At 47.1% G+C, this 16044-nt stretch overlaps 1 protein-coding gene across 5 annotated transcripts in view; it reads right to left on the reverse strand.

Annotated features, from left to right (window-relative positions):
• Positions 1-16044, reverse strand: part of MAPK7 (mitogen-activated protein kinase 7) — a 34895-nt gene that overhangs the window by 8542 nt on the left and 10309 nt on the right. For 2 of the 5 annotated variants that reach the window (XR_008309781.1, XM_053261416.1), the window contains exons 1-5: positions 12001-12030; positions 9805-10037; positions 7287-7452; positions 4734-5872; positions 1895-2838 (exon numbers count right to left, since the gene is read on the reverse strand). Coding sequence is in view for 4 of the 5 variants with exons in the window: in XM_053261416.1 (XP_053117391.1) it covers positions 1895-2838; positions 4734-5872; positions 7287-7452; positions 9805-10037; positions 12001-12005 (2487 nt within the window). In the remaining variant the exon portion in view is untranslated. Of the gene's footprint in view, positions 1-1894; positions 2839-4733; positions 5873-6297; positions 6330-7286; positions 7453-9804; positions 10038-12000; positions 12031-12584; positions 12718-16044 lie in introns of those variants that run through there. The other 3 variants (XM_053261418.1, XM_053261417.1, XM_053261419.1) reach the window with 3 other exon arrangements.

Below are 16044 nucleotides of genomic sequence, written 5' to 3' on the forward strand. Positions count from 1 at the left end.
CTGAACATGCTATTTTACATTGTGACCTCTACAAGAATGATCGATCAACACTTATCTTGCCGTATCTTGTGATGTTTCCTGGTTATCCAGATGAGTCTCTCTTAAGAATTTTATTGTCAAATTTTAATCCTAAATATACCAACACAGTGGCTAAGTTTTGTTATATTTTATGCAAATTGTGTTCTGTTGTGTGTGATAATGTTTCTGGTCAATGACCGAAATAAACTATGTTCTGTTCAGGATCCAGGCCAGAATGAGTTAACTGGTTGGCTATTTAAAGCATTAATGCTTTAGAACAGCAACCAAAGAGATGCTAATTTATGTAAAGCTACCATCCCCTAGGACAACTGTTTTCAAACTTATTTTCTAGTGTCCCAACTGAAAGCAAATCACATATCCCTAAGTCCTAAAGAATCGTTTGTTTTTAGAAGAAGTTTTCATTTTTTTAAAAGGTTAAATAGGGCAGGGGTCCTCAATTTTGTCCCCAGATGTTGTGGAACTACAACTTCCATCATCCCCAGCCACAATGGCCAAAAGCCATTGTGGCTGGGAATGATGGGAGTTGTAGTTCCACAACCTCTGGAGACCCAAGCTTGGGAATTCCTACCATAGAGCAATACATACACTTTAGTGCATGCTACTTACCATTTAAATGGTAAATTAGACAAAGAAGTTACTTATAATATGTTTTGACTAATTGACTGGCATCCCAAGCCTAGGTTATCAAGCAAGGTTGTGTCATATTCTGAGGTTTGGGCCCAAAATGTAGAATCTCAGCACTCTGGGGGTTTGTTTAACTAGCTCTTAAGGCCATAGCACGGAAGTGCACAAGCACCTAACAGCAGCTCCGGCCAACAGGTACTTTTAGAAGTCTGCACGGCTTCTTGCCATCCCACCCCTGACAATGCGTCAGTTATTCAAAAAAAGCAAATGGGTAGAATCCACCTTTTCGTGGCAGAAATGTTGAGTCACCTTGCCTGACCAATTTGGGCATCTGCTTTGGCTACTGTGGGAAAGAGGGTGCTGAGCAAACAGGACCTTTGATCTAATCCAGCAGGGCTCTTCGGGAGCTCTCACTGTTCTGATTTCCTGGTTCTGGATCACTGTTCTGGATTTACTGGTTCACTTTTTAAGTGCAGAGTAAACGGTCCCTATCCAACCCCAGCACAGCAACCCTCCTATGGTTGTTGCTGGTGTTTACCTTGCATTTCTTCTTAGACTGTGAGCCCTTTTGGGACAGGGAACGCTCTCCTTTATTTTTCTACATAAAGCACTTTGCGAACTTTTGTTGAAAAGCAATATGGGGGGGAGGGCCTCTTGAAACCTTACCCCTGTGGGAATCCAGGGGTTAGGTTCCTTAAGCTTTTTTTTTTTTTTTTTTTTTAAGGCCACAAGAAGAAGAATTCTGAATTTTCAAACTTTTGCAAATATTGGGGGTGGAGGAGTGGGATTCTTTTAAGAGCTACCCAATGGCTCTGTGCTGCAAAACGGTGGCCGGAACTAACACCGGAAGTCATTTCCAGAAACCCAGAAACTGCAGATACATGCATTTCGCCTACTTTTCCTACCTGCAGAGAAAGAAACCGGGTCTCTAAGACCCAACTATAGATATGCAAAACCACGATCCAGGAGATAACAGGCCTGCTGTATAAATATAGCCGTGGTCGAATATAGACAACGCTGCAATTGACCAATGGAGGCGATGGAGTAATCTGACACCCACTTCACCACACAGCCAGGTTTAATGACGATCCCACCCAGGGCTAAAGGCTGCACCTCCTACAGTGAGCCAGACACCAAGTGCCCTCAAAAGTCTGCAATGAGCCTGTCACTAGAGTCTCCCTGAAAGAGGATGAGTCTAGACCAACAGAAGCAGCCACTGGAAGGCCATTACCTGGGACCTGGACAGCTGCTGCGTCACCACATTGATATCGGGCGCCTCCAAAGGCATGCTGGTCTCCTGAGACAGCCCCATGGCCATCTGTTGCTGGCTGGGCCCTCGGGTCTCTTCTCCGACCAAACCTCGTGGCGGTAGCTCAGACTTGCCCATCTCTGTCAGGAACAGGGACTGTTCCACGTCAACGCGAGGCCCGTAACTCATGGCCTGTTCTGGTAGTGTGCCACTAGGGGGGGTCACCTCTGGCTGAGTCACTGGCAGCTGACGGGCCACAGCCCAGTTCTCAGAATGGGGGATGCTACTCCAGGTGTTGGAGGCTGCGACGCCATACGGGGCTTGGAACATCTGGCCGTGGGTGTACTTGACACTTAGGAGGCACTCTGGTTTTGCGGGGGCAGCTTTTGGGCAAGGAGAGGCGGCAACCAGGAATGGAGCGGTTTGTGCCGGGAAGAAGTGGACAACATTGGCATTGGAGGCCTGGACCGGGGCTAGTTCCGTACCCACAGGGACGAGAGTGAGCTTGGGTCCCATGCCAGACACCCCCTTGTCCGAGAAGGTGAGGAAATCAGCGGCTGCAGGGGCATTGCTGGGAGGTGTGGGTGGGATGTGGTTGGAGGGGGGTGCCTGAGGAGGCAAATGGTTGGCAGAAGGAGTCTGAGGCAAGATATGGCCAGCGGTGGCCGCCTGCGGTGGGACCACAGATCCGTTCTGGGTGGGCTTGTTTTGGTTGCGGTCCACCATCTTGGTCCACCTTTCCAGGAGGTTCCGGTCATTCTCCGTCAGCATGTCCTTGCGCTCCTTCTCTTTCTCCTTCTTCTGCTTCTCGCGCTCCTTGGCCCGCTCCTGACGGCGCTTCCGCTTTTCCTCTCGCTCACGCTGGCGCTCCTTCGCTGTCACCGGCCTCCGGATATCAGGCGTCTCCGGGACAGAAGAGGGAGTATCTGTGAAACAGAGAGGGCAGCTTTAGAAGATCGCTCCACAGTCCTGGCATCCCTTCTCTCTCGATCAGTGTCCTTCACTGTAAGGCCCAGGGGCTTTCCCAGACAGCAGGCTTTACGGCGGATTTTTGGTGAGGCTTTACTGCGACTTCATAGTTGCCCCCCAAAAAAAACCCGACGCAAAAAGTGGGTTTTTTTTTACCCCGGATATAAATCGGGCTATACTCTAACACATGATGAAAAACCCAGATTCCGGAGGAGATGCAAACTAAAAGCCGGGTGTGAAAAACTTCCTGGGCCCAGTGGCATTTCTCATTAACCCTAAATGTGGCTCCCTGACTAGCCGTTTATTATGTTTATGCAAAGTTTTGGTGAAGCTGAATAATCTGCACTGCCCCCCCAGCAGCATGTGGGGCCAGCACTTGGAGACTGAGGCTTGAAGCCACAGACAAGCCTGAGTCCATTATCCATCTTGAGAAATACAAACCTTTCAGAGACTCCTCCTTGAGAACCTGCTTGCTTTCACCCTCGTGAACACACACCTTCTGAGAGAATTAGGGTTCCAACTCTGGGCCAGTCATTTATTTCACAGCCTAACCTACCTCACAGGGTTGTTCTGAGGATAACCCTGCTAACTTGGCAAAGAGGCACCTTTTAATGTGGTGATTCTCTTTATTTAGCAGGCGGAGAGTAACTGGCCCTCTCCACCCCCAGCATAGTACTTCTAGTGACTGTTGCTGGTGTCTATCTTGTGTTTCTTTTTAGATTGTGAGCCCTTTAGGGACAGGGTTCCATCTTATTTGTTTGTTATTTCTCTGTATAAACCGCCCTGAGCCATTTTTGGAAGGGCAGTAGAGAAATCAAATCAATCAATCAATCATTAATATCTGGGCTCTTCAAAGACAGAGTAGGATAGAAATATAAAAAACAAGCAATATTTATAAAGCATGGTTTATGAATGCATGGCTTATGAATAAGGAAAATTTGTTCAAATTGATTTATAAATATACGCTGACATACAGAGCAAGGATGAACAGCAGCCTAACAAAACTCCCCAACAGGGAGACAGCAGTGTTTGATGTCCTCCCCTTCCCTGGGCAGTCCTCTAGTCTATGGCACCCAAAAAATATGTCCCCGAGGGTCCCCGCACAGCCTTCAGGGACTTATTTTTGGGCTCCTTGAGGAAGGGGAGGGAATTAAAAATGGCCCCTTCCTTGCTGCAGTTAGTTGGGAAGTTCTGTTAGGCTGCTCTCTCAACTTCACCAGTGCATCCTTGCTTTGTATATCAGCCATTGCTTAGCAGGAGGATTGTTTTCATTGCCTCTGAATTCAGTTCTGTGGTGGTCTCTGGAATATTGACTTAGGGATAAGTAGCGAGGCATGCCCATCCCCTGAGTTCACCTGTCTAGGTTTTGCCCTAGGTGTCCTCATCATCCAAGGTTAGGACTTTTGTTCTGGAAGCACCCATTTACTGACCCCCTCCCCCAGAGATGCTCACATGGCACCGACTTTACTTCCTTTTAAAAATTAAGAGCCAGCCTTACTCTCCCATTTGACGGAAGATGTACATGGTGTGCTCCCCCTCCTCATCCGATTTTTAAACAGGATTATGCGATCAATGGGTTTATATATTTTATTTTATTGCAAGTCTTCTTAAACAGAAAGGCAAGATAAACACATTAAATCAGGATTCTCAACCTTGGGTCCCCAGATGTGGGACTACAACTCCCATCATGGACAGCCACACTGAAGATGTGTGTGATGAGAGTTGTAGTCCAACATCATCTGGGGTCCCAGTGCTGAAAACCTCTGCATTAAGGAAAAAAGAAAGGAAACTCAAATTTCCAGTCCACTGGGTGCCTCGTGTAACTTGACTGAATCAAACTCTTTTGTCTTACCTTTGTTCTTATTCCGGAGAGCAGATTTTAAGATGACGGCCTTGAGGGCGGCTTTAGTGTCATCCGAGATGGCCCCTTCCCGTTTGGGAGGAGCGGCAGGCACCTCTGCCTCAACCTTCACCTCAGGCTGCGCAACAGCAGCAGTCATGAGGGGAGAAGTGAGGTCAATCGTCTCTGGCAGTGGGTAAGGTGTGGGAGACGCCATCGCATAATCGCTGTCGGCAGCCCGAGGGGAACCAGCACTGGGCATGTCCACATCATGGCACCGAAGGAGGAGGGCTTGGCCCGAGGCATCCACACAGCCACCGTCAACAGCTGGCCGCAGTGTTGGCTTGAAGCTGATCTGCCGCCGGATGCCCTCCCGGCGGTCATGGAAATCATTGATTTCCGCCACAATGGCTTCCTTGATCTGCTCTTTGGTGAGCACCTGTTTGTCAAAGTCAAAATCAAAGGCTGGCACGCAGTTGGGTTCATCGTCGGGGTCATGGTACTTGGCCAGGAAGGGGTAATTGAGGGCCTCAACCACCGAGATCCGCTCCCGGGGGTCAAAGCGCAGCATCTTGGAGAGGAGAAACAAGGCCTTCCGGTCAGCATTCTGGTAGAGGCTCTCCCAAGGCACCGGTTGGCGCAACGGGAGGCTCTGGATGTAGGCCCGCACCCGATCAGCCCCAATGGAGTGGACCACTTTAGCTGGAGGGGTCCCCAAGACAGTGATAATGAGCTGCAACTGGTGGATGTAGTTCTTGCCAGGAAAGAGCTGCTTCCGTCCCAGCATCTCGGCAAAAATGCAGCCCACCGACCACATGTCAATGGCCTGGGTGTACTCGTGCAGGGAAAGCATCAACTCCGGGGCACGGTACCATCGGGTGGCCACATACTCAGTCATGAAGTACTTGTACTCGTCGGGCTTGGTGCAGAGGCCTCGGGCCATCCCAAAGTCACCGATCTTGAGCTCGCAGTTCTCGTTGATCAGCAGGTTGCTGGGCTTGAGGTCCCGGTGGATGACATTGGCCGAATGGATGTACTTGAGGCCCCGGAGGAGCTGGTAGAGGAAGTAGCGCACATGCTCCAAAGTGAGGGGCTGAGAGGAATGGATGATTTGGTGTAGGTCGCTCTCCATCAGGTCCAGCACAACATACCTGCCAGGGGACCATCAGGTGTATTTAGCCAAAGAAGAAAACCAAAGTACTGCTCAGTCCTAAAGTTTACAGGGCGACTTTGGGCCAGTCACTCACTCACCCGTGCAGTCTAATCTATCTCATGGGGTCACTGTATGGATAAAAGGGGCAAGGGAGTTTTGAATGGAGTAGTGGTGCCCAGTGAGGGGGTATCCAACTATTAGGAACACAGGAAGCTGCCTTCTACCGAGTCAGACCACTGGTCCATCTAGCTCAGTATTGTCTACACAGACCGGCAGCAGCTTCTCCAAGGTTGCAGGCAGGAATCTCTCTCAGCCCTATCTTGGAGATGCTTCTTCATGACATTCTCCCAGTCTAGATCACACACCCCAATCTGCTATTCATTCCACAACAGAAAAAACAAAATACTGGCACGATTCAGGTACCTGTATGTTTTCCTCAGGTGGGCTAGCAGCAGCTGAGCGGGGGACAAATTTAGTTGGGGAAAACAGTTACTAACATTTTTAAAATAAAGCTGTTTTACTGATTCTAGAATAGTGAAATCAAATTCTTCATATCTCATTTTCTGTGTTTAATCTCTCTTTAATTATATATTCAAAGTGCTTTAAATAATTATTTTTCATTATTAATGCAATAATTAATTGCATAAAAGTTGACCTCAGCCCTCCCACACCAAATCAAGGTTGGTTCTCGCCCTCAGGGACATTTGCCTTGTGAAGACCTGCTTCAGGCCCTGCCAGCTTTGTTCAGCCATGAGGGGACAGAGATGCCTTAACAGAGTTTGGGTTTATATAGCCGGTACCACAAGTGTTGATCTGACAGACAGACAACTCAGCCCCTCAGAGCCAATTCAAACATACCAAAAACAAAAACCCTAACTAGTATGGTCCTCGCTAGACTGTACCACTTGTTCAAATCTGAATGCTCCACAAAGTAAACATATTGCCTGGCTGCAGAAAGCTAGCAAGGAGAGAAGAGAGTTTCAGCCTGACATGCTAGCTTTCCACATGTAAGGAGTTTAATACAATTGGTGAACATTCAAATATGCAACCCCACTACTGAAATCTCAAGCTGTACTGCTGATGTTAGGTGAGGGAAGAGGGGTGTGCTTATAATTACTCCATTTCCAGCATTTTCATTGCCCCAAACAGCCAGGCTAAGCACTGAAACACACACGCATAGAGACCAATAAGATACCAGAGAGAAGGCAACAGGGACATGCTTAGTCCAAGGAATGAATGTGAACAAGAGAATCCCCCTTTATCCCAACCTTGGATCCCCAGATGTTGTAGGACTACAACTCCCATCATCACCAGTCATAAAGGCATTGCGGCTGGGGAGTTGCAGTCCAACAACATTTGGGTACCCCTGGTTAGAAACCTCTGATCTAGGGGAAGCTGGGAGAAGGACTTACACAGATTTGAATTCAGCATAAGGCACCGTCGGCTTAAGGATGTCCTTTATGGCAATGATGTTGTCGTGTTTGAAGTGTTTGAGGATCTTCAGCTCACGCAGTGTGCGCTTAGCATTCATCACCACGTCAAAGGCATTGGGGATTTTCTTGATAGCCATCTGCTGGCCTGGAGAAGGGGAAAGGTTGAAGTGTTCAATCAAGGTTGGGTGTGATTCTTATTACACAATTGGGATTTGTCCTAACTCTCAGATTTCAGTATCAGTCCCATCATTGCATTCAGTCATACTAGCCAACCCCACAGAGAGCATCTGTGCAGCGCTTTGGGGCCAGCTGTTTCCCCCTCCCTCTTCCTCCTGCCCTGGTCTCTCCTCTCTTCCCCCTTCCCTCCAGCCCACGCTCTCCAGCCCTCCTCCCCAGCCCTCTTCCCCTCTCATTCCCCCCCACACACAGAGCTGCAGCGGGCGGCCAAGAAGGGCGCGACCGCTGCCGTTTTTTCTCCCTCCCGCCTGCCGCCGCCTTTCCCTCCCCCCGCCCCCCGCCGCCTTTCCCAAGAGAATTAAATATATAGATACCCAGTAGATAGAGGTAACAAGAATCTTTGTTGTAACTTTTACAGTTTTCAAGAAAATGTACTTTTAAATTAGCCAAAAAAACATGGAAAGGTATCCCATTGGCTGATGTGATGACATCATAATTCTGCTCTTTCATGGGGCAAACATACTACGGGCTTTATTCGCTCTTCTTCTAACTTAGCTGCCAACTAACAGGCCTCCAAATCCTGTCAGGCTATTAAGATGAGCAAATTGCAGTCCTAGAGGGAAGTGGAAAAGCTGGGGGCGGCTTCCACCAGCTGCCGCTACTTTTCACTGATCAATCTGCAGGCTGCTAAAATCTTGCCTTGATACTGCACCCCTTTGGTGGAGGAGGAGGTTGCAGCTCTGATTTGGGTGGGATATTGGGGGGCACTGAGAAACTCCCTCTTTTTTTACTGCCATCTCTGGGAATGGTTAGGAGCAGAAGGCAGGGAACAGCATCTGTGCAAAGGCGTGATTGCTAGCTAGACTGAAAGGCCATGGAAGCTGTGTTTCCAGAGTCTCTCTCCCGTTTTCTTAAAGGGAAAAACTCCTGAGCTGGGAGGGCCAAAAAGATGACACTTGGAGCAGAACAGGAGGAGAGTTAGCTAAGAAGTAAAGCACCTTTTACTTGTTTTTGTGGAGCGTCAACCCTGATCTTATGGAACTTCAGCTGGGGCTCAAGAGATATCAGAAACACCTGTGGCACTACTTAAATTTATGTAGAGACACCACTCCACCGTCAAGAAAGATTCCATCTGCCCTGGAATCCCGGCTCTTCATCTTGAGTGTACCGGGGAGGACACTCTGAAGTGAACGATAATGAAAGAAACACACTCTGCAGTTAAAGGTGGTTTTTTTAAAAAGGCACTCTGCACATGCATTGGCACCATTGATTGTTATTATTGCACGTACTGACAGCAAGTTCCAGGGCTGATCTCTTCATGTTGTGTGGGCAGCAGGACAACAACCCACCTAATGGCATTTCACTTGGAGGCTCAAAAGAGAGATCAGACAGATCTTTGTAAAATACTATTGACTGATATATTAATCTAAGACTGTATTTTAATGTCACCCAGCCCCCTTTAGCAACTTTGTTGATTAGCATTTCTCAAAGACTCCTGCCTGTAACCTTGGAAAAGCCACTGCCAGTCTGCATAGACAATACTGAGCTAGATGGACCAATGGTCTGACTCAGTATATGGCAGCTTTCTGTGTTCCTGTGTCTGGAGCTTCACTCATCTCCACAGCCTGTCCTATAGCTAGCAAAATATATGACGAAAGACAGTGGAGGCGAATGTGTGTCATTTATTTCAAGGTAAAATAAAGTGCTAACTTGGCAGAGAGGCACCTTTTAAGGTGGTGATTCTCTTTATTTAGAAGTGGGAGAGTAACTGGCCCTATCGACCCCCAGCACAGTACTTCCAGTGACTATTGTTGGTGTCTGTCTTATGTTTCTTTTAGATTGTGAGACCTTTGGGGACAGAGATCCATCTTATTTATTTATTATTTCTCTATGTAAACCGCCCTGAGCCATTTTTGGAAGGGCGGTATAGAAATCGAATTATTATTATTATTATTATTATTATTAAGTGTGCCATTGAGTCAGTGTCAACTCCTGGCGCCCACAGAGCCCTGTGGTTGTCTTTGGTAGAATACAGGAGGGGTTTACCATTGCCTCCTCCCATGCAGTATGAGATGATGCCTTTCCACATCTTCCTATATCGCTACTGCCCAATACAGGTGTTATTTCAAGGTACTAAATGTGAAACTGGGGTGGGGGGAAGGTTTACAAAACACTGTCCAGAGATTAGTAGGAAATTGGTCACCAATGCACCCATCTAGTCCTCCATGGTGTAATCTTCTATATTCCTCCCCTTTGTGTATCTAGAGACAGAATCCAGGCACTCCCAACTCCCACCCACCACCACTTTGCCCTCACCCACCTGTATCCTTACGGCGTGCTGAGCTCACCACACCATAGGCTCCAGTACCAATTGTCTCGATGACCTCATACTCGTCCCCCACCTCAAAAGTGACATCAAAGGACCGGGCCTTCAGTATAGCGAGATTCTTGGCTACCACAGTGGCCTGGTGAGATGGTTCCTGCTTCGCTTGGCCTTGAGCCGCTTCCTCGCTTTCATCTTCTATCGGTGGTTCAGCCATGGTCTCTGGCTTTCTGTCACAAAATGAGAATGCAAAAAGTAATTAAGGACTGTATCTTGCTCTATGAACCTCATCAGGTCACTCAATTCAAAGCCTGGGGCCCCTGCTTCAGTCTCCAACCACCCAAGATAGAACAACCGCTCACATAAAATAGGACCCTTATTGTGGTGGCACCCAGACTAGTATCAAATGCACTCTTAAAAGAAAGATGTTTTGCTCCCTCATTGCTTCATTTTTGCTACACAGCAAGAGCATTCCTTTTCCAGAGGGCATTCAACCACAACAAATATTTATATACCACTTTGCAACAAAAAGTTTCCAAAGTGGATTACATAGTGATAACTCAGGGTTTCTCAACTTGGGCCCTCCTGCAGATGTTGGCCTACAGTTCCCATAATCCCTGGCTATTGACTGCTGTAGCTGGGGATTATGGGAGTCCAAAAATAGCTGTGGGGCCCAAGTTGAGCCGCCCTGTGATAACAGAATATGCCTTGTTTTTGCTGTCTCCGTACATCACTGTTGTATCTTCTATTGGCCACTTAAACGATCGTCCTCTGTAATGGTTTTAATTACAATTTATCCATTGTTAACCAGCTTTTGAGGTGCTGGACAGACTGAGAAGTGGGACAGAAAAGACAGAGAGAGAAGTTTTGGGCGGTATAAAAATATGTTAAATAAATAAAATAGATTTTATTATTTTTATATACACATGCGCGCAGCTCACCTAACACCTACACTGCTCTCCTTGCAGTGTGAAATAAACACCCTTTTTAATTCTCCTAAGTCTTTTAAGGTTTTACTTTTTAAGCTGCTGATTTGATTGCATAGTTGCAATTATGTTGTGTTCTTTATCTGTAAAATGCCTTGAGAACTTTTTCAAACAGCAGTATTTTAATGTTTTAAAACAAACAAGCCAGCCAACACCAAGATTATTATAGACTGTCTAGTAAGTGTTATTATAATCTCTGTCCATGCATATCTCCTTGTAATGGACAGGTCATATTGCTCTGCCAGGCTGCAAATGAGCTAGACGAATAAACCCAGGGCAGAGCCCTGTGATATTCTTTGGCAGAATACAGGAGGGATTTAACATTGCCTCCTCCCGCACAGTATGAAATGATGCCTTTCAGCATCTTCCTTTATCGCTGCTGCCTGAAATAGTACCAGCGGGGATTTGAACCGACAACCTTCTGCTTGTTAGCCAAGCATTTCCCCACTGCGCCCTTAAGGTGGCTTCTCAGACTATGGGAAACACCTATATCGAGCAGCAGCGATATAGGAAAATGCTGAAAGGGATCATCTCATACTGTGTGGGAGATGGCAATGGTAAACCCCTCCTGTATTCTGCCAGAGACAACCACAGGGCTCTGTGGTCGCCAGGAATCAAAATGACTTGATGGCATACTTTACCTTTAAAGCCCCATATAAAACACATCTTTACCTACTGAGCTCTACCGAACAGACATCCTTCCAACTCCCCAAAGGAGGAAAAGGGGCAGGCACATCATCACTAGGGACACTGGCTTCCCCGGCTAAGAGCTATCTTTTAAAGTGGAGACTCTATTAGATTAAGTAGAGGAAAAGCAACAACCCCTATTCATCTCAGGACAGAGTTCCTCCAAGGGGCTGTTGCTGGCGTCTTCCTTATGTTTCTTCTTAGATGGTGCATGAGCCCTTTGGGACAGGAACTGACTTCTCATTCCTTTTGCAGTGATAGAGCAAGAACAAGTGAACAACTGCAACTCTCTCTCTCTCTGCTTATAATCATGGGAAGGGAGTAAAAAAAGCCTGACATGCATTGGAATGGGTGGGGAAAGGAGGACATTACGGGATGGGCAGGAAGAGGTGAGACTGGTCCACCTCAGACAGTAGACAAGAATAGAGAATATATGAGCATGACTATCCCACACCATCCTCCATTAAAAAGCAAGCCCCCAAAATGAAATTATTATGAGAGAGAGAGGAAAAACGATTACCCCATGCCTTCCACTTTTCCTAATGCTGGGGAAAGTTGAAGGAAAGAGAAGAGGACGACCAGCAGCAAGGTGGATGGACTCGAGGACGACAGCAATGAATGCACCACTGAGAGACCTTAAAGGCCAAGTGGAAGACAGATCATCCTGGAGAGAATCTATCTATGCAGTCGCTAAGAGTCGAAACCGACTTGACGGCACTTAATCAGTCTACCTGCAAAAAGTGGACAGTCAGGGAGAAGAAACAGGTCTGCCCTGAAGGCTATGACTGAGCAAGAATGAAGCGGATTAGGGAAGGGCTGCCTCCATGTGGCGGGGGAGGGGAAAGATCTTCCAGGGTGGAGATGGATGGATGATCAGGAATGAGTGGCCAAGGAAGAAGCCTATTAAATGGAAGGGTGAAGAACAGGGGCGAGCTGCCCATTATCAAGAGAGAGAGAACTATATTATGGGATGCAATAATCTGGACTATAAGGGAAGGAGAAAGATTATGAACTGGGAAGAGGCTGCATCCTCCACCACCTGATTATACCGGGGACTTTTTTCGGCGATGGGAAGGAAGGGGACTCGGGCAGAGGAGAGCTCACCTGCCGGGATGAGAAAGGAGGCGCCCGATAGCTTTAGTTCAGCTGGGGCGGTTCCCTCTCTGGTCCGCCGATCTCCGTCTGCTTTACTCTAGGTAACCCCCCCAATGCCCGGATGTTACGGCTTCGAATCCACCTTGGCCAATCAGAACGCGAGTGGGTGTGCCCACAGCGGTGAAGTTGAAAGAGGAGGGACTTCTCCTCCTCCCCTTCGTTTACCCTTTTTTACAATTGCAAAGTCCCGCCTCGCTCTCGTCAACAAGCCAATCGGAGAGGGCAAAGAAAGGAAAGCCAACCAATGAGAGATTGAGGATCAAAAGCACTGGGGGAAATAACAGGCTTCTTCTGTGATTTTAACCACCACCACACCTCCTATCTACAAAACCTTTTATGAAAGGAGAATAATAATGAAAATTGAGGCACATGTTGCATGTTCAAGTAGCAGCTGGTGCGAGTCTGGATTTCTAGATCTAAGCAGTTTGGGGGGGGGGGGTCGATCTTATAAAGAGTTCTGTGGTACTCCAAAACTTGCATGCTTAAATTGGTCCAACAATAGATGCCTGTGCTGAGGCAACAGTACACCATGCAAGCAAAGCCTAGGGAAATATGTAGCGGCTTCCTCATTCGGATCCTTAAGCCTCGTAATAATATATTAGGGCTCAGCAACTAGAAAGCCCCGAACCAAATTCGGCCTTTTGTGGGAGAGCCAGTGTGGTGCAGCAGCTAGAATGCCAAAGGCCTGGGTTCAAGTCCCCACTCATGCACAAAGGACGCTTACTGGATGACCTTGGACGAGCCACTGCCTTGTAGCCTAACCTACCTTATAGGATTGTTGTGAGGATGTATACCAGCTGGCACTTTAAAATATATATATATCCCACTCTTCCTCCAAGGAGCCCAGAGCGGTTTATTACATAGGTTTCTCCTCACAACAACCCTGTGAAGTAGGTTAGGCTGAGAGAGAAGCGACTGGCCCAGAGTCACCCAGCAAGTCTCAGGGATGAATGGGGACTGGAACTCGGGAAGGATAAAAATATATTAAGAAGTGTCTGGTTCTCTAAATGCCAAATGAGAGGCAGCGGGTGGGTGTGGGTACATGGAGCAGTATTTATAGCAACATGATGTATCCGCAGGCTACTATGGGAATGCTGGAGTTAGCCTTAATCCTCCATCCCGGGACTCAGGCTCCATTCATGAAGCAAAGCTCCAAGAAATCTAGTGACCGATCACCACCTTAACCCACTTAGGTATGCAGTCAGAAATAACTAGGCAGCATTAAAACAATATTTTAATACAATTTTAAGAGATCATCCACAATGATGAGCAAAGTAGGGATCCATGGCCATGCCTACAAACGCCACTATGGAACCACAGAATGGCAGCTAGTTGTCCTGGCTAACTAGGCAAAGAAGCACCTTTCGGAACGGCGATCCTCTTTCTGTTAAGCAGAGGGAGAGCAACTGGCCTTATCCAGCCCCAGTAGAACTGTTGCTGGTGGTGTCTACCCTTGTTTTAGACTGATCGCCCCTTGGTGGACAAGAAACCATCTTTTTTTTGTATGTAAACTGCTTTGAGAGCTTTTTTATTGAAAAAGGGTATATAAATAATAGTAGTAATCATATTTATTCTAAATAAACTAACAGAGTTTAAGGGTGCCCTGGGCCTAAGACAGGGTATTTTTAAAGAATTAGCCTACAACTGAAAAATTTAACCGAAGCCTATAACTGAAAAAACAGTATTTTTGCCATTTTATGTCTTGTACTTTGTGTTGGTCTAAGACTGTAATAAAGATTGATTGATATGATGCAGCAAGTAATATATGATATTACCTGATATGATGTGATATGATGCAGCACCAAAGTGTTGAACTTACATCTTGGTCCAAGGTCCCACCCTTGTCATGGGCCTATTATTGATTTTTAATTATCTCCTCTATAAGAACCTTAAGGCTTAATTCCAGCATGAGATTTTTCTTCCTCCCCCCCACCCCAGTTGCTTTGCACTGTAATTTTATAATTCTTGGCTGATCGGAAATTTTCTGTGTCACAAGACACAACACACCCTGGGCCAAATGTTACTGGCTCTGGAGGATATGTATGCAAGCTTTCAGATTGCACAGGACTCTCCATCAGGCAGGCTGAATGTTGAAGTATGGTGTGTTAGCCTCAAGTCTTACATACTTGTGTACACGAGGTAAGAATTAACCACCCTCAGTGAATCCCTCCCTTTACAGTTCTGTGTGAATTTGGGGTTGCCACCTTGAGTGGCGCAGCGAGGAAATGCTTGACTAGAGGAGAGCTGATCTTGTGGTAGCAAGCATGACTTGTCCCCATAGCTAAACAGGGTCCACCCTGGTTGCATATGAATGGGAGACTAGAGTGTGAGCACTGTAAGATATTCCCCTTGGGACAGAGTCGCTCTGAGAAGAGAAGAAGGTTTCAAGTCCCCTCCATGGCATCTCCTAGATAGGGCTGAGAGATTCCTGCCTGCAACCTTGGAGAAGCCGCTGCCAGTCTGTGAAGACAATACTGAGCTAGATGGATCAATCGTCTGACTCAGTATATGGCAGCCTCCTATGTTCCTAACAAGAAGGTCTCTGGTTCGAATCCCCACTGGTATGTTTCCCAGACCTATATGGGACAGCAGCGATATAGGAAGATGCTGAAAGGCATCATCTCATACCGCGCAGGAGGCGGCAATGGTAAACCACTCCTGTATTCCACCAAAGAAAACCAGGGGGCTCTGTGGGCACCGGGAATCAAAATCGACTTGATGGCACACTTTACCTTTACCTCTTTAGGAGGCAAGCCAGGATAATCCATAATCCACTTGTGGAATTCTCTGCCACAAGATGTGGTGACAGCCAACAACCTGGATGGCTTTAAGAAGGGTTTGGATAACTTCATGGAGGAGAGGTCTGTAATCGGCTACTAGTCGGAGGGCTGTGGGCCACCTCCAGCCTCAAAGGCAGGATGCCTCTGAGTACCAGTTGCAGGGGAGTAAGAGCAGGAGGGAGGGCATGCCCTCAACTCCTGCCTGTAGGCTTCCAGTGGCATCTGGTGGGCCACTGTGCGAAACAGGATGCTGGAAAAGATGGTCCTTGGGCCAGATCCAGCAGGCTGTTATGTTCTTAGCAGCATTCTCACACAGAAATGCAACAGACACTCTCCTCTGAAGGAGGGCAAATAAATATCTGCATCAAGAATGATCCAGTCATAACCATGCAAACAACAAAAGTTACCCATTGCCAGAAGAGCCCAACTTATTTAATGGATTTCCAGCCTGTTTAACAAAGAGGCTTACCAAAATTTAAGATTTCTAAGCCACATCACAAAACAAGTAGTAATAAATGGCAGCAATTTAAAATGGTAGGACCAGTCAGCAGAGGCTGATTAGGAGGAGACAGACAGAGAACTCATTCAGACACCCAGCAAACGGCCTCCTCTCTCAATGAATGCCTTGG

Source organism: Hemicordylus capensis, chromosome 6 (assembly GCF_027244095.1).
Source record: "Hemicordylus capensis ecotype Gifberg chromosome 6, rHemCap1.1.pri, whole genome shotgun sequence".
Classification (NCBI taxonomy): Eukaryota; Metazoa; Chordata; class Lepidosauria; order Squamata; family Cordylidae; genus Hemicordylus; species Hemicordylus capensis.